Source organism: Ceratotherium simum, chromosome 24, assembly GCF_057802395.1.
Source record: "Ceratotherium simum simum isolate JZ-2026a chromosome 24, ASM5780239v1, whole genome shotgun sequence".
Taxonomy (NCBI): Eukaryota; Metazoa; Chordata; class Mammalia; order Perissodactyla; family Rhinocerotidae; genus Ceratotherium; species Ceratotherium simum.
Genome location: NC_141923.1, coordinates 1,522,430 through 1,541,905, shown reverse-complemented (window position 1 = coordinate 1,541,905; position 19,476 = coordinate 1,522,430). Strand labels below are relative to the sequence as shown.

The window sequence follows — 19,476 nt, the reverse complement described above, 5'->3', positions numbered from 1 at the left end:
GGACTCTGCTGACCTAAGTGCCTAGAGGGGGCATCTCAACCCAGCATGTGGCCTCAGCAATGCCCCGGGGCTCTGCTGGGGGTATGGCAGGCCTGAGCTGGACAGGCTGTGGGGGCTCAAGGGCATCGTGTAGGGTCGGGTGTGTGTGTGTGTGTGACTTCGTGATTCATGGAATTCCAAGAGGTGGGCGCTGGAGTGCTTCTGGTGGCAGATGGGATGGGAGCGGGGAGGGGGGGCACAGAGGATGCTGAGGTGAGGCCGGGTTTCTCAGTGGACAGTGAGGGGCTGGGGGCTGGAGTGGAGGTGTCCTTTGGGGGCCGGGGGACTGGGGGCTTTGAGACTCAGCAATGCCTTGTGGCCAGAGCCGGCACAGAGTGGGGAGTGGGTGCACAGGGAAATCTGCCCTGAGCTGTGGGCCCATCCCGACCGAGTAGCTCTGGTCCAGGTGGGGGCAGACTCCGTGCGTGCTTAGAGAGCTGACACCTGCAGGAAGCTGATCAGCTAGGCCTCAGGTGGGAAGAAGAGGACCCAGACCAAAGGCCTAGCAGGTGCGAAGGGCCAGAGAGGGAATGGGCTCACTGGGTTCCAGAACCACCGCCGGCTGCGGGGGGTGGGGGGTGGGGGAGCTATGGACTGTGGCAGCTGCAGGGCACTATGAGGGAGTTAACAGGGTGGCTACAAAGGCCTTCGGGCTGTGGAGACAGAAGGCAGGGCCAGACTGGAGCCCTCTCCTTGTCCCAGCCAGAGCTGAAGGTGGACCCCGGAGGGGACTGAAGGTGGGGGGGAGCAGGCAGCAATGCCCCCTGCTGGTGTGGGAGGTGAGTGGGATGTGGGGCCAGCAGGGCTGGCCACTGAGCTCAGCGTGGGTAGGGTGGGGGTGCCTGGGGTAGAGGCCAAGGTCTGGAGAAGGGGGTCGGTTGTGGGGAACACACGGGGTGAGGAGCTGGCTATGCCTGAGAGAGAGGCGGCAGAGGTGAGGAGCGGGAGGAAGATGGGGGATGGGGGACCGCATTTCCTGTGGGCCTGGCCAAGGCTGGGGGCGTTGTTGGGGCAGGCTGGGGTTCAGCGAGGACTGATACCTTTCTTGTTCCCTCTCTCTCTCCCTCTTCCTTCTGTCCCCTCTCACTCTCTTTTTTACAGTTTATTGAGGTATAATTTACATTCCATAAAATTCACCCGAGCACATTCAGTGATTTAACCAGTTCACAGAGTTCTGCGACCGTCAGCACAATCCAGTTCTAGACCATTCTCACCCACAAAAATCCCCTCCTGTCCATTTGCCATGGCTCCCGGTCCCCATGTCCTCCCAGGCCCCCCTGCTCTGCCTCCTGTCTCCGCGCTCACTCTCCTGGGCGTGTCACACACGTACAGTGCACATACAGTACAGGGTTTTGTGTCTGGCCTCTTCCACGTCTGAGGTCACCCGTGCTGAACGTGTCCGTGTTACTGCCAACCAGTCCTCCACCGGGTGGCTCACTGCACAGCGGGGGCCTTTTGGACTGCTTGGTGTCTGGCTGTTACGAACAAAGCTGTATGTACCTCCGTGTAGGTGACTCTAGGTCTCACAGCCTGGGCCCTGGCATTGCTGGGTCCGGCGGTAAACTTGTGTCTAACTCGGAAAGAACCGCCAGACCACTTCCCAAAAGTGGCTGTGCTGACGTTCCTTCAAAGCAGGAAGAAGAGGCTGAAGGTGCAGGACCGAGGGAGGCTGGGGGGTGGGGGGCTGAGGGCAGAGCATGGGCGGGGAGGGGACAGAGGGAGGCCGGGGGGGGGGGGCTGAAGGCAGAGCATGGGCGGGGAGGGGACAGAGGGAGGCCGGGGGTGGGGGTTGAGGGCAGAGGATGGGCAGGGAGGGGACAGAGGGAGGCCGGGGTAGGGGCTGGCCGGGCAGAGGATAGGCGGGGAGGGGACAGAGGGGTGCAGGGGGTGCAGGGCTGAGGGCAGAAGATGGGCGGGAGGGGACAGGGGGCCGGGGTAGGGGGCTGAGGGCAGAGGATGGGCGGGGAGGGGACAGAGGGTGCGGGGGCGGGGCTGAGGGCAGAAGATGGGCGGGAGGGGACAGGGGGCCGGGGTAGGGGCTGAGGGCAGAGGATGGGCGGGGAAGGGACCGAGGGAGACCGGGGTGGGGGCTGAGAGCAGAGGATGGGCGGGGAGGGGAGAGAGGGAGGCCGGGGTGGGGGGCTGAGGGCAGAGGATGGGCGTGGAGGGGACAGAGGGAGGCGGGGGTGGGGGGCTGGCCAGGCAGAGGATGGGCGGGACTCTGGAGACTTAGTTTTGGGGTGCAGAGAGTCGCCGACCTTCCCAGAGGAGCCCTCGCACGCGCTGCTGGACTGAGCTGTCGGGGGCATCCCCGTCCCGGGCCCGGCGCGCGCTGCGGGCGCCCCCTGGCGGCCGGGCGGAGAGGGCTTCGCAGAGGCCGAGGTCGCACGCGCGGGTCGGTGGCGCCCGGCTGCGCAGCCCTCCCGGCCGCAGGGGGGCTCCCTGAGAGCGGCCGTAGACCCTCCGGCAGTTGCTAGGCGGCCGTTTGGTGCGAGCAGGGTGAGGCGCTGATTGGCGGAGTCCGGACGAGGCGGGTGTCGCGTCTCGCCGCGATTGGGCCACAGGGGGCGGACCCCGCTGAACTGTCCGCGCCGATTGGACTCCGCCGCACCAGAAGTGCCGCCGCGGCGGACAGAGCGGACGGCACTCAAAAGCCGGGGCGCCGCTCATTGGCCGCGGCCGGCAGCGTGTCGCGGCCGCGAGGGGATTGGCCCGGGACCCGGCGGCGGCGGCGCGCGATCCGAGGGAGGTCGGGGCCGGCTGCATGGGGCGGCGGCGGCGCCGGGTGGACCGGGCGGACGCGGCCGGGGCCCTGCCCGCGGCCATTGCCGCGCTGAGTCGGACGCTGCCCGGCGGGCCCAGCCCCGAGACCTTCCGTCGCGCCAAGTTCGACCGTCCGGAGGCGGTGAGGCCCGCGGGCAGGCAGCCGGGCCCGGTGGGGCCCCGGCGGACGCGGGGAGGCAGCCGGCTCCGCTGACCGCCGCTTTTTGATCCGCAGGCCCCCGCGCTCTGGCGGCTGCTCTTCTGCGTGCTCTCGCCGGTGCCTGCCGACGGCGCCGCGGCCTCGCCCGCCCCGGGTAAGCCCCGCCCCGCCCCGCACACCCATGCAATCCTCGCCCCCTGTCAGCCCCGACCGCCCGGGTAAGACCCGCTCCCATAGATTCTGCTTTACGGCCAATTCCCACCCCTTGTAGGCTCTGGCCCCGCCCACCTCGTAAGCTCCGCCCTCAGCCGTGGTTTCCTCCTCCTGGTTAAGTTCCAACCCCCTGATTGTCCCTTCTAAGCTGGGCCTCTGCTTGGGGGTGGTGGGCTGGTCCCTTAGGGGTCTGGGTGCTGTCACTTCCAATGGGTGGCCCCCTGAGCTGGCCTTCTCCTACCCCCAGTGGCCCAAGCCCGCCTGGTGAAGTCGGAGCTGCGCTCCCAGGGCTACCCCAGGGGGTCGCTGGCTCGGCTCCCTGAGGACGGCTCCCAGGGCAGCCGCGAGCTGCTGCTGGCCCTGTCCTGGCTCCTGGCCCGTGGGCCCCTGCTCGAGCAGCTGCTGGCCCAGACCCGCGTGCGGCTGGGCGACGAGATGCCGGTGTGCGAGGTGGGTGTGAGCTGAGGGTGAGCCTGGCCCAGCCTTGGCTGGGACCCTGGGTGCTGCCTGCTGGACTGGGAGGACAGGCCTGGGCAAGCCCTCAGGACAGCCCTGTGGGTTAGTATTGTCATCCTGGCTGGAGGCTGGGCCTCCGTTGGCCTCCTTGTCCTGGCCCCTGCTCCGGTCTCCCTCCCCCCTCCCTCCTTCAGGGCAGGTGGGGTGTGTGCCCCCAGGGTCTAGCCCTGACTGTTGCTCTGGCACTCCTGGGACCCATGGCTCTCACTCCTAGACACCTCTTTTCTCCTTCCCACTCTGGAGTCTCTGCTGGGGTGTGGGAGCAGGACCTGACTTTTGACCCCTCTCCAGTGTGAGGCCCTGGCCAGCCCTGGCCCACCTGCACCCCATGTGGAAGCAGATGGCTGTGTGGACGTTCGCCACCTGCAGTGGCTGATGGGAAAGCTGCGGTTCCGGTGGCGAAACCTGATCGCCAGTCAGCAGGAGCAGTGCGCCCTCCTGGGCAAGGTAGTGCCGCCTGTGCATTGCCCACCCAGGGGCAGTTGTCCATCCAGGCTCCAGGCCATCGGGCTGCCTCTCCCTGTCTGTGGCCTTCCATTGAGCCCCTACGTGGGCTGAGGCCTGGCCTGTGGCTGGATGTGGGTCTTTCTAGGCCTGGCTGGGGGCTGACCGGTTGGGCACTGCCCTGGGGTAGCTTGGAGCCTGATCCCGGGGCTCCAGGTGGCCCAAGAGGGGGCCTAGGGCAGGTGGAGGTGGGCATCACTGGTGCAGGGAGCTAGAAGAGCAAGGAGCCTGTGGGATTGGCCTTCCTGTCCCCAGAAGTCCCCAGAGGCCTCAGGCTCTGTGTCACTGAGCAATGAAATGGGCTTCAGGCCCTGGGGAAGTCACTGCCACCTGGGTACCCCTCCTCCCACCACACCGTAGGTGTGGGCTGGTGTGGGCGGTGGTCAGCTCCTGTAGGGTTCCTGAAGGCCAGTGGGGCTCAGGCAGGGCAAAGGTGTCCCTGAGGGCCTAGTGCAAGGTCTGGGCTGAGAAGCGTCTGGGCAGGTGGCTGGGGGCTTCCACCAGTGCAGGGCTCCTTGGTGTGGGGACCCCCCACCTTGCACCTCTGCCCCAGGCAGAGGGTCTTTTGCTCAGCTGGCCTTTCCTGGGACCCCTCACTCCCTCTTGCCTGGCCTTGGCTCCAGCTGCTCCTTCTGCTTGGGACACGGTCCCCTGTCAACTTTCTGCTGCCTTCGGGCCTCACCTCACTGGGGAGCCCTCCCTGTCCCCCAGACCCAGAGAGTCGCTCCGTGTTGCCGTCACTGGCCTGTCCAGAGGTTATTTCTCCCACCGTACAGGCCTGGCACTTGAGCAGAGAAGGGAAGCAGGGGTGCCCACTTTGTCCCCACCGTTCCCCCTGGAGCTGGGTTGGGTGGTGAGGCCACAGGCAGGGCTGCCCGGTGGCCCTCCTTCTCCAGGGGCTTCCTGTGGGCTCTGGGCTCTGTGCTGCCCTGAACCGCCTTGCCAAGGCGTGGCCCATTTCCTTGTCTGTGAGGTAGGCTCCGAAGGCCTCTGCCCAGCTGGGGAGGCGCCCGTCCCCGCTCAGCCTGGGGCCTGCGCTGCTCATTTCAGATCCACTCCTACACCCGTGGCTGCCACAGCGACCACAGCCTCGGTCACCTGTCTGTCGCCGAAGCGGAGCTGCTCAGGGACCCGGAGGGTGGCCGGCAGGTGAGGGCTGGCGGGGCGAGGTGGGGGAGGGCCTGCAGTCCATCTTTGAGTCTTGAGCTGGGGGTGTTTGCTGAGGTCTCCGTCCTGCCGGCATGGGGGACAGGCGCACCCTCAGAGCCCCTCCCACCCTCGGACAGCGCACTGCTGCTGGGATCCAGAGCGGCCGCTGTGTGCGCACACGGCCGGTTGTTTTCAGGGCCCAAGGGGCACTGGTGTCTGGACCGGGCTGGCAGCCAGCTGAGGGTGGCCGCTGGGATTCAGGAAGACAGCTTGAGGGTCTGAGCTGATGGTGTTGACCCTCGAGCCCGTGCAGGTGTGACCTGGTGATGGAAGGGGGTCTGGGGAGTGGGGGAGCTGGCCCAGCATGCCCCACACTCTGCTGACCTTCCTTCCAGGGGTACCCCATCTGTCATCATTGTTTCCTTCCCTTGGGCTGGCATGGCCAGGGTCCTGGGACAGGCCCAGGGCTGGCTGTCATCGAGGGCTGGGCTCAGGCCTGTCCAGAGTGTGAGGCTGTCACTGCCCGGCCCAGGGGTACTTGGCCGGGCAGGAGGGCTGAGGCTCAGGGCTGCTGTGGCCCCTTCTTTCAGGCCCAGCAGATCCCAGCTGCAGAGCTGCGTGCTCCTGGGGGTCTGCATCCCTCTTGTGGGGTCAGGGTGGCCACCTGGGCACACCTGCCTGGCCCTTGGTGCCTGCCGGGCCTGTGGCCCTGGGGAATGCCTGGCTGGCCCCCCCCGGGCAGGGCTGCGCTGGGCCCTGGAAGTGCTGAGGCAGCATCTGAGTGTCCTGAGGTGCCCCTGGCTCGGTCTCCTTTTAGGGGTGACTCAGCAAGGCCCAGGCTTCCTGCCCTTGGTGCCTCTGGGTTGGAGCAGAGCAGAGGCTGCACCAGCTCCAGCCTGGTGCTGCCTGGGACCCTGGCCTCTGTGGGGGGGCCAGGGAGTGTCCCCCCGCTCCCGGAGGCTACGCATGTTGGTGCCTCAGGACTGCGCGGCCAGGTGGACAGGGGCCATGGTCGGCTTCCTTCCGTGGTTTCTGGAGGGGGAGCTGGCAGGAGCCTGGACTGGCCTACCTGAAGGGCCTGTACTCTGGGGATGGGTCCCAGAGGCTTCTGGAATGATCTGTGGTTGCCGTGTGAGCGGCCAGGCGTGCTGCCGAGTGGCTGGGCAGCGTCCTTGGTTACTGGCTGGGCTGCAGCCTTCTCCTCATGTCCCTGAGCCTCCTCCCTGCCCCCGCCCTAGGGAGCCTCCAGAATTGCAGGGCTGGGCCACAGGGGGAGGTGGTGGTGGTGAAGGGGGCTTGTTGCCTTCCCTTCTGTGGTGCCTGCCCCCTGCCCCATGGCCTGGCGGGTGTGGGGCACCCTGTGGGACCGTCTTTGGGAACTGCATTAACTGCCCTTTTCACTGGCCCGCGGGTGGGGGTGTGTTTGGGGTATGTTTTGTGCACGTGCGAGGCCCCCTCCGCATGGTGTCTCACAGCCCTGCCGGGCTCTGTGCCCCCTAGGCTGCAGGGTGGTTCTCACTGCAGGCCTGCCTGCTCTGCCCCCTGCCATGGCTGGGCCCTTGGCCTGGTGTTCAAGGCCGTGCCCCGTCTGGCCCCAGGTTCCAGCTGTAGCAAGCAGGGTTTTGGCTGCCTGGCCGGTGCTCCAGGTTTGCTGTGGAGCCAGAGGTCGGGTGGGATTGGGGGGCAGAACAGGGGGCCCTCCCTGGCCAGGGGAGACCTTGCATCACTGGTGCGCCATAGCCCAGGGTGCGTGCACTGGCCCTCCGTGAGTGATGGCCTGGCAGAGCTCTCGTCTGGCCGACGGGTTGGCCATTTGTCCTGGCCCCAGCACCTCTGCCTTCCACAAGCAGCTGTGCCCATGCTGGGTCAGGGTGACAGCTGCTGTGTGCAGAGAGGTGCCATAGCAGGTGCCGGCTTGGGGCTTCCCAGCGGGGGCGGGGGCTGGGCGGGGCTCCGGGGAGAACTCCACCCCACCCCCACAACTTGTGGTAGGGCTGCTGGCCGGGCTGTGCTGCTAGGGGCTCCTGGCTTCTTCTGAGGCTGAGGCAGGGGCAGGCGGTGTGGAGTGCACAGTGGTCCCTGGGCACGCTGTGCTGGCAAACTGCCTGGGCGCACACACGTTCATGCGGGGTCCGCAGGCACGAGACCGTGCGTGCCTGTGGGGGCCATGGTGGGGGTCGGGCTTCGTGGGGCTTCTTGCCCTCCCGAGTGTCACATGGTTGTGTTCTCCACCTCGATGCCCTGGCCAGTCCTCCATCGCCTCCCAGCTGGCTGCCATGCAGCCACTGCCCTGCCTTTGGGGTTCCTGAGGTAACGGGAGTTTAGCCTCCTCCATCACCTCCTAGCTGGGCCCCAGTGCAGCCTCTACCTTTGGAGTTCATGAGGTTACAGGGGAGAGGTTCCCCTCCCCCAGAGCCTGGTAAGCTCTGTTGTCCCAAGCCTCCCTGTCTGCCCACAGCCTCTGGGCTACAGCCCCCAGTTATCAAGGGATGTGGGGTGGAGATCTCAAGTCAGGGGGCATGTGGACTCAGCCCCTGACCCTGTGAGGCTCGTGGTTGGGGCTGACGTGGGGGACCACGGGCTGCTCAGAGGCCTGGTAGGCTCGGCCTGGTTGTGTGTGGAGGTGGGGCTGGCGCCTGGGCGCAGGGGCCAGGGGGAGAGGTGGGCGCAGTGGGCAGGGTCCTGGCACAGGGATCTTGGCCCGTGGGGTTCTGACCAGGCCGTGGTTTTCGGTTTGCAGCTGCTGCAGAGGCTGGAGAGTGAGAATGCTCGCCTGGAGGCGGCCTTGGAGTGGCGGCGCCGGGAGCTGGTCTTCTGGCAGTGGATGGTCAGGAGGCCCAGCGACCCCACCTCCCCCTCCCTGCCCTCCCCTGCCCTGCCTTGACCACAGCAGCCCTGGGGTGGTGGTGAGGGGTCCTCCCATTTCCCTGAGAGGAAGAGGAGCCTCAGGGAGACCCCACACGCACCTGGCTGTGAGGCTGGCTTTGCACGCAGGCCTGCCTGCTCTGAGTCTGGGGCTCTTTCCAGATGTCCGTCTGTCCCACCACCACCCTGCCTAGCTCCTGGGGAGGCCCAGACTTCTCAGGGGTCCCAGCCTTCTGGAGGTCTGGCCTGTGTGCCTCCCTGGCCTCCAGACCTGCAGGGTGATGGTAGTTGTCCACCTCACTGTGCAACCTGGGGGTGGGCACTGCCCCCTGGGCCTCTGGGCCACCTGTCCCCGCTCACTGGGGAGCTGGGCCTGTGGTTGTGAGACCTGTGCTTGCCACCTGCCCACTCACTTGGATCTCTCTCTGCAGGACACAGTCCTGGGCGCCTGCCCCCCAGACGCCTCACAGCCCACGTTTCTGCCCAGGATCCCCGCACGGGGGGCCAGTGAGTTGGAGCTGGTGGCTCAGGAGCTGCAGGCCCTGCAGGAGGAGCTGCGGAAGGCAGCAGAGCCCCGGCGGGCGGCCTGGGAGGCCAGGGTGAGGGCCCGGGTGTGCTGATGTGGGTGTGTTTGACAGAGCCGCTTGTGGGATTCACGAGGTTTAATCTGATTCAGTTTGGTAGGGGTGTAGTCACGTGCCAGACGCGGAGCAGGAGGCTGTGTGGTGAGGAGCCCCCGCTGCCCCCACCCCAGCCACCCGAAGCCCGAGGCCACCCTGTTGGAGGTCTGTTCCCTCTCCCAGGGTGTTCTTGGTGTTGTCTCCGCCAGATTCCATCGACCCTGTGACCACGTGGGTCTCCCCACCCCCGCCCGTGCCCACCCGCCGCTCTCTGGAGCGGGGATGGCGAGTACCTGGGCTCGTGCTGTGAGCAGCGGGCCACATCTGTGTTCTTTTTCTGAAGCATCTAACAGAAAATTGCCAACATGGTTTTTCCCCTTAAAGTCTTCAGTTTGTTCCTGAAGAGCAAGGGGGCTTCCTAGGGGTCTTTCGGGCTGTGCACGCCGTGTGCCCTCCCTGCGGTGGTGACAGCTGAAGTGCTGGTGACGTCTGTGGGCCGTTTCTCAGGAGAAATGTGGGAGGTTCCTTGTTGGGAGGTTCCTTGTTGGGAGCCTCAAGCAGAGCAGCCGAGGGTCAGGGTCAGGGCGGGTCCCTGGGGACACCGAGGGTGCTGTCTCTTGTCACTCCCCCAGGCCACCGGACCAGCTGCCCACAGGGTCTCTGGGATCAGGCCTGCCCTAATGGCCAGAGGTGGGCTCAGCAGGTGGCACCCTCAGCCCGGCGTCCCCTTGGGTCAGCCCCATCCACACGCCCCTTCCTGGAGGGCAGTGGGAAGGTGGAAAGCCGATTCATTGGTGTGGTGGGTGGTGGGAGGCTGGGCCTGACCCTGGAGCGGCGGGTGGGGTTGGGGATGGCTGTCCCCAGCATCTGCACTCTGGGCTCTGAATGGGCCCCAAGGGACTGGGCCTGCTGGGGGCAGCCCAGCTCGTTCCCCCCACACCCCACCCCGGTGGCTGAGTTGGACCTGCAGCTGGGTGGTCCTGAGGGCTGAGGTCCTGCAGGGCGTGGGGGTTGGTGAGGCTGTCAGCCCTGTCCCTGGGGCCCCACAGCCGCTGGCTTAGGGCATAGAGGCTCGGTGAGCCTGGAAGGGCCAGGCCTGTGAGCTGGCGTGGGGTTGGCCCCCGCTTCCCTTGGAGACGGGGGATCTGGGCCATCAGCCCTTCTTGGGGAGCTGGTGGGGCTGCTGAGGGAAGGGCTGAGGGGGCCTGAAGCCAGTTTCCTGGGCGGGACATGGCTGCCCTTGGCTCACGAGCCACCATCTTCTCCTGTGCAGGTTGGAGGCTGGGGGCCAGAGTGGAAGGCCGCGCAGCGGGCCTCCGAGGAGGCCGTGAGACAGGAGCTGGCAGCTCTGCAGCGATCCTGGGAGCACGGCGGGGGCCTGGCCCAGCCCCATGGGCCCCACCGGCTGGTGAGGAGTGAGGCTGGGATGCTCGGGGGCCCGGGCCTGCCGGCCGCCAAGGTAATCACAGTGCTAAGGAGCCGGAAGGCCTGCCTGGAGGTGGCGTTGCGCCAGCTGCAGGGACAGTGTCGGCAGGAGCTGGCCAGGCTGGCAGGAGCCCTTCCCGGCTTCATCTGGATCCCGCCGCCTGGCCGCTGAGGGACACGGATACACCTTCCTTGCGTGGGGCACCTGTTATAGCTCAGCCTGGCCAGGCCTGGGAGGAGCAGGTGCCAGGGCCAGGTGGCCGCAGGGATGATGCAGACACAGAGCCCTGGTGGTGCACTCACTCTGGGCTCTGGGGCTGTCCCCACCTTGGACAGAGCTCAGCCGCTTGGCCAGCAGTGGCAGGGGCGGGCAGGGGCTATCCCCTGTGAGGAGGTCGTGACAGACCCAGTTGGTGGCCGTGGGCACTCGGGGTCTAGAGAGGAATCAGAAATCAGTTGTGGAGGTCTGCCTGCAGGGGTGAGCCTGCCAGTGTCCCTCTGCCTCCCTTTCAGGTCTCTGTCTGGGGAGGGCAGGGGCGGGGCTGGGCTCAGGCCCAGGGGAAGGGGACCCTGGGCAGTGGTGGCCGAGGCTGGGCTGGTCCGGGCTGCTCAGGTGCTGTGGGGACAGGCCTGGCTTGCAGTGCAGGGGGGGCATCGGCCCTGGGCGCCCCCTGTACACCTCATCCCGGCTCCCATCTCAAGCCCCACCCAGGCCCTGCCTGTGCCTGGTATGTGTGTGTGTGTCTGTGCATGCATGTGCCTGTGTGTATGGTGGGCAGGGGCGCCGGATGGGAGCCCAGGGGGGCTCTGTTCCTTTCCTGGGGGCGGTGCTCTGGGGGTGAGGGGGAGGCTGCCATGGACAGAGGGGGCTTTGTTCCCAAGGCGGCTTGGCCCTGACAAAGAGCCATCTGTTTCTGAGGGATGTGCCCCCAGCCTGCCAGAACAGGGCCCTCTCCATCCCAGGAGGCTTGGCCTCAGCCCTCCCCCCGGCAGCCACAGGCAGCCTCAGCCTGCCTCCCCTGCCATGGTCCCCACTTCCCAGGCCAGTCGAACCCGACCCGCTCACTGCTGGGCAGGCGAAGGGGCCTGTTGGCCACCTCCTGCTGCCAGCCAGCTCAGCCTGAGGCCACTTCCAGTCCCTGGGCCCCCTGGGCCCCCCTGCCAGAACATTCTCTCATTGGCTTTTCCTGTCTCCCTGGGGATGTGCTGGAGTGACAGCTCATACCTGGCGGCACCAGCTGTCTTGGCCAGTCTGGGCCTCTTTTGTCCCTGGGTGAGGACATACCTGTGCCGCCTCTGCACTGGCTTCAGGAGCAGCGGCCAGCCCAGGCAGTGGCCAGCAGGGTCTCCCTTTCAGGAGCACATCCCTGACCCTGTCCTCATAGGGCGGCCCCCAGAGAGCCCCAGGGCCTGTGCCCAGACTTCCCAGCCTGGAGCCCCTTCCTCCAAACCCTGGGCTCCCCTCAGCTCCTCTAGGGGCTCATCCCCCGCTGCTGTGCCCTCAGCTATGCTCCTGACCGCCGACAGGACCCTTCTTACCTGGAAACAAGTCCACTTAACACTCCTTGCCTTCTGTGGACTGCCATCGACCCGACACCCACCGGCCCTTGGGAATTTGATTTTCAGAAACCCAAATGCAAACTCAACGTTACGGAGCTGTCACTCCTCAAACTGGTCTGTAGATTCAATACAGTCACAGGCAGAATCCCAAGTGTGTGTGTGTGTGTCTGTGGGACCTTAGCTGCTGATTCCCAAATGTGCGAGGTGGAACAGGCCCGGAGAGGCCAAGCCTGTGGGAAGTAGGGTGCACCTGTGGTGGCCCCATGGCGCAGGCTCATTCTAAGGCTTCAGTGATGAGGGAGCAGGGCATTTGGCTCCTCCTGGTGCCGTAACAACTCAGCACACAGTGGCTGAGAGCCACACAGATGTGTGTTCTGGGGTCCCACACCGTCTCGCCAGCTGAAATCAGCTGTGGGCATGGCCCTCAGTCCTCACAGCCTGCCGTCTCTGACGCTCCCCTGCCTCTCCTCCTCCTAGGGGCCCCCTGGCCCGGGCAGCAACCTCAGTCCCCTTCTGCACGTGACCCCAGACCCACGGGACAGATGAGGGCCAGTGTGCACACTGGAGCCCGGCCGGGGCCATCCTGGGGCAGTGTCCGTGCAAGGACAATGTGTAGGTCCCATGGGCTTCCCCACTGAGACACCAAGACAGACTTAACTCGCAGGAGTTAAGGACACCACGCTGCATTAAGAGACAAAGATAAACTAGGCCCCATCAAAACTGGAAACCGCTGTTTATTAAAAGACCATGAAGAACGTGAGAAGACAAGCCAGAATGAGAGATTGATCTGCAGTATCTGTAACCCATAAAGAGTTGGTTTAACGGAGAAAACTGAACTATCAATAGTTGTGAAAAACTGGAGAGATGATGAGCAGAACCCAAGGGCGGGCGTGGCAGAGAAGAGGAAACAGGAAGTCAGATAAATCAGTCAAGCGCTGGCCTTCCCAGAACCAGGGACGTGCAGGACGCTTGAGATGGCATAGGAGCCCGCAGGGGGGGCGGTTGGGGGGCACCCTGAGAAGCCGGACGTCTGCGGTTGCTGAGGGGCTTGTGCTCGCCAGGGGCGGGTGGATTTGAACCGCCGCCTTGGGAAGCACTTGTGGGGAGAGCAAACACGGTAAAGGACTGTGTGCATAACGGGTGGGTGCCTGTGGACGTGCGAGGTCAGGGGTGGAAGTGACGGAGAGGGTGGTGGTTAAAAGAGGCGTGCTGGAGGGAAATCAGAACAGAGGCCTGAGGAGGGGGAGGGGGATGCTGAGTGTCCCACCCGGGAGGGTGGTCCGGGCAGAGGAAACAGGGTGCTTGTTGGTGGGCTGTGTGGAGTGAGCTCAGAGAGGAGGTTGTGGAGGGGCAGGGCCGCAGAGTCTGGTGGTCTCTGGTTAGGACTTTGGGCTTCTCCTGAGCAGGGTGGGGACAACTACCCATGACCAGGGTCTGATCTTCATTCTGAAAGGCCCCTTCTGCCACTGAGTGGAGAGGTTCTGGGGTTTAGCAGGAAGGCGGGTGAGGGGTGAGGGGTGCCAGGCTGGGCCAGGTGGATTCTGGTAGCTTTGGGGTCTGGGATCTGTAGTTGTCTTGGTTGTGGGGTGTGTGAGCTGGCGGCTTCGAGGTTTTTTTTCTTCTGGTTTGCCTATACTCTTTATTTACAATTCCCAAGATTTTTTTCCCAAGATTTTTTTTCCTCCCCTTTTAGGGACAGTTTCTTTTGTGTGGTAAAAAACACATAACATTAAATTTACCATCTTAAACATTTATATTTATATTTATATTTATTTATTTATTTTTGTGAGGAAGATTAGCCCTGAGCTAACATCTGTTGCCAATCCTCCTGTTTTTGCTGAGGAAGACTGGCCGTGGGCTAACATCCACGCCCATCTTCCTCCACTTTATTTATTTATTTATTTATTTTGTTTTTGTTTTTTTATTTTTTATTTATTTATTTTTTCCCCCCAAAGCCCCAGTAGATAGTTGTATGTCACAGCTGCACATCCTTCTAGTTGCTGTATGTGGGACGCGGCCTCAGCATGGCTGGAGAAGTGGTGTGTCAGCGCGCACCCGGGATCTTGAACCCGGGCCACCAGCAGCAGAGCATGCGCACTTAACCGCTAAGCCATGGGGCCAGCCCCTGCCTCTTAGTTTTTGCAATTAATGTTTGAAGACATGCTTCCCTTTCCTAGAGCATATTTTCCTAGATTTCTTCCTATGAGTTTTTTTCTTGCACATTTAGGTCTTCACTCCATCCAGGGTCCCCCTCTGTAGGTGGTGTTATGTAGGAATCCAGGTTTTCTCTGTGCAATGAGCCAGTTTCCAACGCCATCTGTGGACAAACATATCTTCCCTCATTGATCTGTGCTGTGGCTTTCTCCATATCCAGTTCCCTCTGTGAACTGCCCTCCCTTCTGTCTCACTGGTGGCTCCTGCACCAGTACCGTGCCGCTTTTATTACCACGTGTTTCCTCAGGGTTCAACCAGAGGATGGGAGCCAGTAGGGGATCTACATGAAGAGATTATTGCTTGTTTTTCTGGTGTAGGGAGATACTATGATGACCGGAGTTTCATCTTGGCCATCTTGCTAATGCTCAACCAGTCAGCAGCGGTGATGGTGGGCATCCTTATTCTCGGTCTGCAAGGGTAGGCATCTAAAGTTTCTCCCTTAAGTACAATGCTTGCTGTATGTTTTTGGTACATAACTTTTAGAAAGTTTTCTTTCACTCTGATTTTCCTAAGAGCTTTTTCAGAATCATAAATATCAGATGCTTTGTCTTCATTAGTCAAGACAAACATATCATTTTCTCCTTTTATCTGTTGTAATGAATTACATTACATTAATTACATCAACACCCTTTCCCCATATTAAACCATCCTTGCATTCCTGTGATAAATCCTATTCGATCATGGTGTTTTAACTTTTTAATATCTGATTGGTTTCGGTTAGCTAAAATTTTATTTAGGACTTTCATATCTATGTTCAAAGTGAAATAGGTCTATAATTTTCTTTCTTCTTATTTCTTTTTTTCTTTATATTTTCCTTATTATGTTTTGGAATCAAGATTACATTGGCCCCATTCCACCCCTGGCAATCTATTTTCTGGAATAACTTGTTAAGGTGGGAATTAACTGTTCCTTGAAAATTTGGTAGAACCGTCTGGACTTTGGAGTTGTTAGGAGGGGAAATTTTTGATTATTATTACAATTTCTTTAACACTTAAATGCTCAAGAACAAATTCTCCATGTTTAAAACCACTTTTGGTATTTTATTTGAAAAATCAAAATAATGGCTTATTTATCCACTTTCCCTGGTAATTCTGTTGCTTGATATACTTTGAGGCTAAATTGTTAGGTATTTATATGTTTATAATAGATACATCATGTTGTTTTATTGCTTCTTCTATGAGTATATAATTTCATTCTTTGTCCTGTATGCTATTTTTCTGCCTTAGAGTATATTTAATCATATATTGAGATGACATTAGAGCTTTCTTTTGGTTCATAATTGTGTGATAAGTGCTTATCTGTCCTGTATTTTTCAACCTTACTATATCTTTTTCAAAAAAAGTCTTTTTTTATACAGCATATTGTTGGTTTATTTTAGTCCAACATAAGAATCTCTATGTTTCAATTGGTTATTTTAATTCATTTATACTTATTATAATTATCATTATATTAGAACTTTTCTGGGCCACTTTTTTTTGTGTGTGTGTGTGTGTATTTTTCTTTGTGTGTGTGAGGAAGATCAACCCTGAGCTAACATCTGCCAATCCTCCTCTTTTTGCTGAGGAAGACTGGCCCTGGGCTAACATCCGTGCCCGTCTTCCTCCGCTTTACGTGGGACGCTGCCACAGCATAGCCTAACAAGCGGCATGTCAGTGCACGCCTGGGATCTGAACCCGGGCTGCCAGCAGCAGAATGCGCGCACTTAATGGCTACGCCATGGGGCCGGCCCCTGGGCCATTTTGTTTTTTATCTTCCATTTACTTTTTTTTGTTTCCTCCTTTTTCTTATTTTCTGCATTCCATTGGACAGATTGAGTTTTCTTCTGGGCTTAAACATCATATATTTATTTTTGTTCTTATGATAGTTGCTCCTAACATTTATTTGCCACTGCTGATATATATATATTTTTTTTGTGAGGAAGATCAGCCCTGAGCTAACATCCAATGCCAATTCTCCTCTTTTTGCCAAGGAAGATTGGCCCTGGGCTAACATCCATGCCCATCTTCCTCTACTTTATATGGCACGTCGCCACAGCATGGCTTGACAAGTGGTGCGTCGGTGCGCGCCCGGGATCTGAACCGGCGAACCCTGGGCCGCCAGAGCGGAGTGTGCACACTTAACTGCTACACCACTGAGCCGGCCCCAGCCACTGCTGATTTTTTACATGTATCCATATCTCTACCTTTTCCCAACAAAATAAACACTTTGCCATGTTCTCATGTCCTTTATTCTCCTAAGTTCTTATTGATATTGTCTAAAATTTTAGTTGTCGGCTATTATGAATATGTTTTCTTTCTCTTCTCCCCCTATTTTCTGTGGTTCTAGATTTATCATAAACTTTACTAAAATTTTGATTGTCCTTACATCCTATATCTCTTGAAGAGTCTCTTAGATTTGTTTCGTTTTTTTCTCCAAACATACTTTCAAGTAAATCCTTTTGTGACAAACTTTCTGAGGCCCTTTGTGCCTGAGAAAATCTTTATTACCCTCCACATGTGAATGAAAATTTGGCTGGATATAAAATTGTAGGTTCATAGTTATTTTCCTTTCATGGTTAAAATATATTTATCCATTGCCTTCTTTAATTTATGTTGATTTTTTCCCTTTGAGCGTTTTTCTTGTGAAATATAGCGCATGTACAGAAAACTGCAGACATACTCAGTGCCGAGCTCAGCGAGTTACCCCAAAGTGAACTCCCATGTAACCCCCCTCAGGACAGGAACTAGACCATTGTCATCATCTCTGGAACTCCCCGCCCCCATCAAAGTAACTCTGTCCCAGCTCTAGTGTGATTCACCTCTTGTTTTTCTGTGCGGTTTACCACCCAAGCATGCATCCCTAAACACAATAGCTTAGTTTCATCTTGTGTTTGAACTTTATATAATCATACAATATTTATTCTTTTGTGTCTGGTTTCTTTTTTCAACATTATATTTGTGAACTTCATACATGTTGTATGTAGCTGTCACTCATTTTTATTGCTGTACAGAATGCATTGTTTAAATACCTTCAGGTCGTTTATCCATTCTATTGTTGATGGACATTGGGTTTGTCAACTTAAAAAGCAAATTTGCCTGATATTTTATCCCCAAAACGAGTTTACTCGGGAATAGCCAAAAGAATTGCAATTCTGGATGTGCATGCTATGGCAAACCATAGGCAAATCTGGAAAACAAAGGAGGGGAGCTGCTTTTATAGAGAAAAGGGGGAGGGGAAGGGGCTGGTCTAAAGGAAAGTCCATTGGGAGAAAGTAACAGTTCAGGTTGGCAATGGCTTTTCATTGGCTGAGCTGGTGCGTTTCTCATTAGCTGAGCTGCCCTGTTTCTCATTGGCTGGGCTGCGGCATTTCTCATTGGCTGAGCTGCGGCATTTCTCATTGGCTGAGTGTTGCTGGGCGGGGAGAGAAATCTTCCTTCAGTAGTAAAGTAGTTGTATTTCCTGTGGGAGATGGAAGCATAAGTCTCTTCCTGTTCGGTATAATTAACGATGTGTGATATGGTGTGACAGCTCCCCCTACAGGCCTTCCTGACTCCGGTTTAGTTAAGGTTTCTTTTATTAACTTGCACAGGTGGTTTCCAGGTTTTAGCTGCACAAATATTGTTTCTATGACTGTTCTGTTGCTTGTGTGCACACATTTCTGTTGATAGACACCTAGGAGCAGAATTCTGAGTCAGAGTGTGCGGATGTTCAGTTTTATAGGTAATACCAGTTTTCCTAAGCGGTTGTATCAATTTACACTTCCATCAGCAGTGTAGAGAGCCAGCTGGTTCAGATCTCTGTCAACACTTGGTAGGGCCCGTCTTTTTAATTTTAGCCATTCTAGTGGGTGTGTAGTGGCCTCTCATCGTGGCTTTAATTTGCATTTCCCTGATGACTGAAGATGTTGAGCATCTCATTATTGACCATTTGGGAAGTGCCTGTTCAAATTTCTTTCCTGTTTTTTCTTGTTGGGGTGTCTTTTTTCTTTCTAATATGTAAGAGTTTTTTTTTTTTTTTTTGTGAGGAAGATCAGCCCTGAGCTAACATCCTTGCTAATCCTCCTCTGTTTGCTGAGGAAGACCGGCTCTGAGCTAACATCTATTGCCAATCCTCCTCCTTTTTTTCCCCCCAAAGCCCCAGTAGATAGTTGTATGTCATAGCTGCACATCCTTCTAGTTGCTGTATGTGGAACGTGGCCTCAGCACGGCCGGAGAAGCGGTGCGTGGGTGCGCGCCCGGATCCGAACCTGGGCCGCCAGTAGCGGAGCGCGCACACTTAACCGCTAAGCCACGGGGCGGCCCTAAGAGTTCTTAATACATCCTGGATGGGAGTCCTTTGTTGCTTGTAAGTGTTGCAGAAGACTTCTCCCTCTCTGTGACATGCCTTGTCATCCTCTCAGTGCTGTCTTTTGATGAACAGAAACTCTTAAATTTCTGTAATCCAATCTATCTGTCTTTTCTTTTTATGGTTACTATTTTTTGTGTCCTATTTAAAATTTTTTCCAACCTCAAAGTCATAAAGATATTCTCATATATTATCTTCTAATAAAACTTCCCTCCTTCCTTCCTTTCTTCCCTCCTTCCTTTCCTTCCTTCCCTCCCTCCCTCCCCGCTCCTTCCCTCCTTCACCTTCTTTCCTTCCTCCTTCCCTCTTTCCTCCTTCCCTCCTTCCTCCCTTCTCTCCTTCTTCTCTCCTTTCTTCCTACCCCTCCCTCCCCCTTCCCTCCTTTCTCCTTTCTTCCTTCCTTCCCTACCCCCTTCCTTTCCTTCCCTCCTTCTTTTCCTTCCTTCCCTCCCTCCCCCGTTCCTTCTTTCTTTCCTTCCTCCCTCCCTCCCTTTCTTCCTTCCTTGTTCACATTTAGGATTACAAGTTACATGGAATTGCTTTTTTGTGTAGGGTGTGAAGTAGGGGTCAAATTTCTTCTTTTTAAAAATATGTATGTTACCTTATATTTAGTAAAGTTCACTCTTTCCAGTGTACAGTGCTGTGACTTTTGACTCTTTTTCCCCTGTATGGACGACCAGTTGTCCCAGTGCCATTTATGGGAAGACGATCCTTTCCCCTGCTCCGCAGAGCTGCTTGTTGCAGACCTGGGTCCATCTGCACCTGGCCGAGGTCGGGGCCCTTCACCTGCCCCGTAGCTCTTTTTGCCCACCCTTCGTGAACACCACCTGGTGTTAATTCCTCCCTTACAATCAGTCTTCGCTTGTGTTGGTGTGTTGCCATCCTGTTCTACGTCACGAAGGTTTTAACTCTTGGCGCTTTGCATTTACATACACATTTTATAATCAGTTTGTCAAATATTAGGAAAAAACTGCTGGGATTTTGCTTGGGATTACATGCAATCTATGGATCAGTTTGAGGAGAACTGATACCTTTATACTGTTGATTCTTCCAATTTAGGCACACACCTCTCCGTTTATTTAGGTGTTCTTTAATTTAATTTGCTAATGTTTTATGGTTTTCTGG

The 19,476-nt window shown here is 58.0% G+C and overlaps 1 protein-coding gene across 6 annotated transcripts in view; it reads left to right on the top strand.

Moving 5' to 3' along the window:
• Positions 1 to 2,696: 2,696 nt before the first annotated feature.
• TEDC1 (tubulin epsilon and delta complex 1) overlaps positions 2,697 to 19,476 on the top strand; it is a 37,942-nt gene continuing 21,162 nt past the window's right edge. For 2 of the 6 annotated variants that reach the window (XM_087447783.1, XM_087447784.1), the window contains exons 1-9: positions 2,700 to 2,944; positions 3,038 to 3,116; positions 3,423 to 3,625; positions 3,983 to 4,138; positions 5,246 to 5,344; positions 8,085 to 8,171; positions 8,641 to 8,808; positions 9,462 to 9,519; positions 10,103 to 10,288. In XM_087447783.1, coding sequence (XP_087303909.1) covers positions 2,804 to 2,944; positions 3,038 to 3,116; positions 3,423 to 3,625; positions 3,983 to 4,138; positions 5,246 to 5,344; positions 8,085 to 8,171; positions 8,641 to 8,808; positions 9,462 to 9,519; positions 10,103 to 10,248 — 1,137 coding nt within the window. In that variant the 5' untranslated portion in view covers positions 2,700 to 2,803 and the 3' untranslated portion in view covers positions 10,249 to 10,288. Of the gene's footprint in view, positions 2,945 to 3,037; positions 3,117 to 3,422; positions 3,626 to 3,982; positions 4,139 to 5,245; positions 5,345 to 8,084; positions 8,172 to 8,640; positions 8,809 to 9,461; positions 9,520 to 10,102; positions 11,960 to 19,476 lie in introns of those variants that run through there. The other 4 variants (XM_087447782.1, XM_087447787.1, XM_087447786.1 and 1 more) reach the window with 4 other exon arrangements.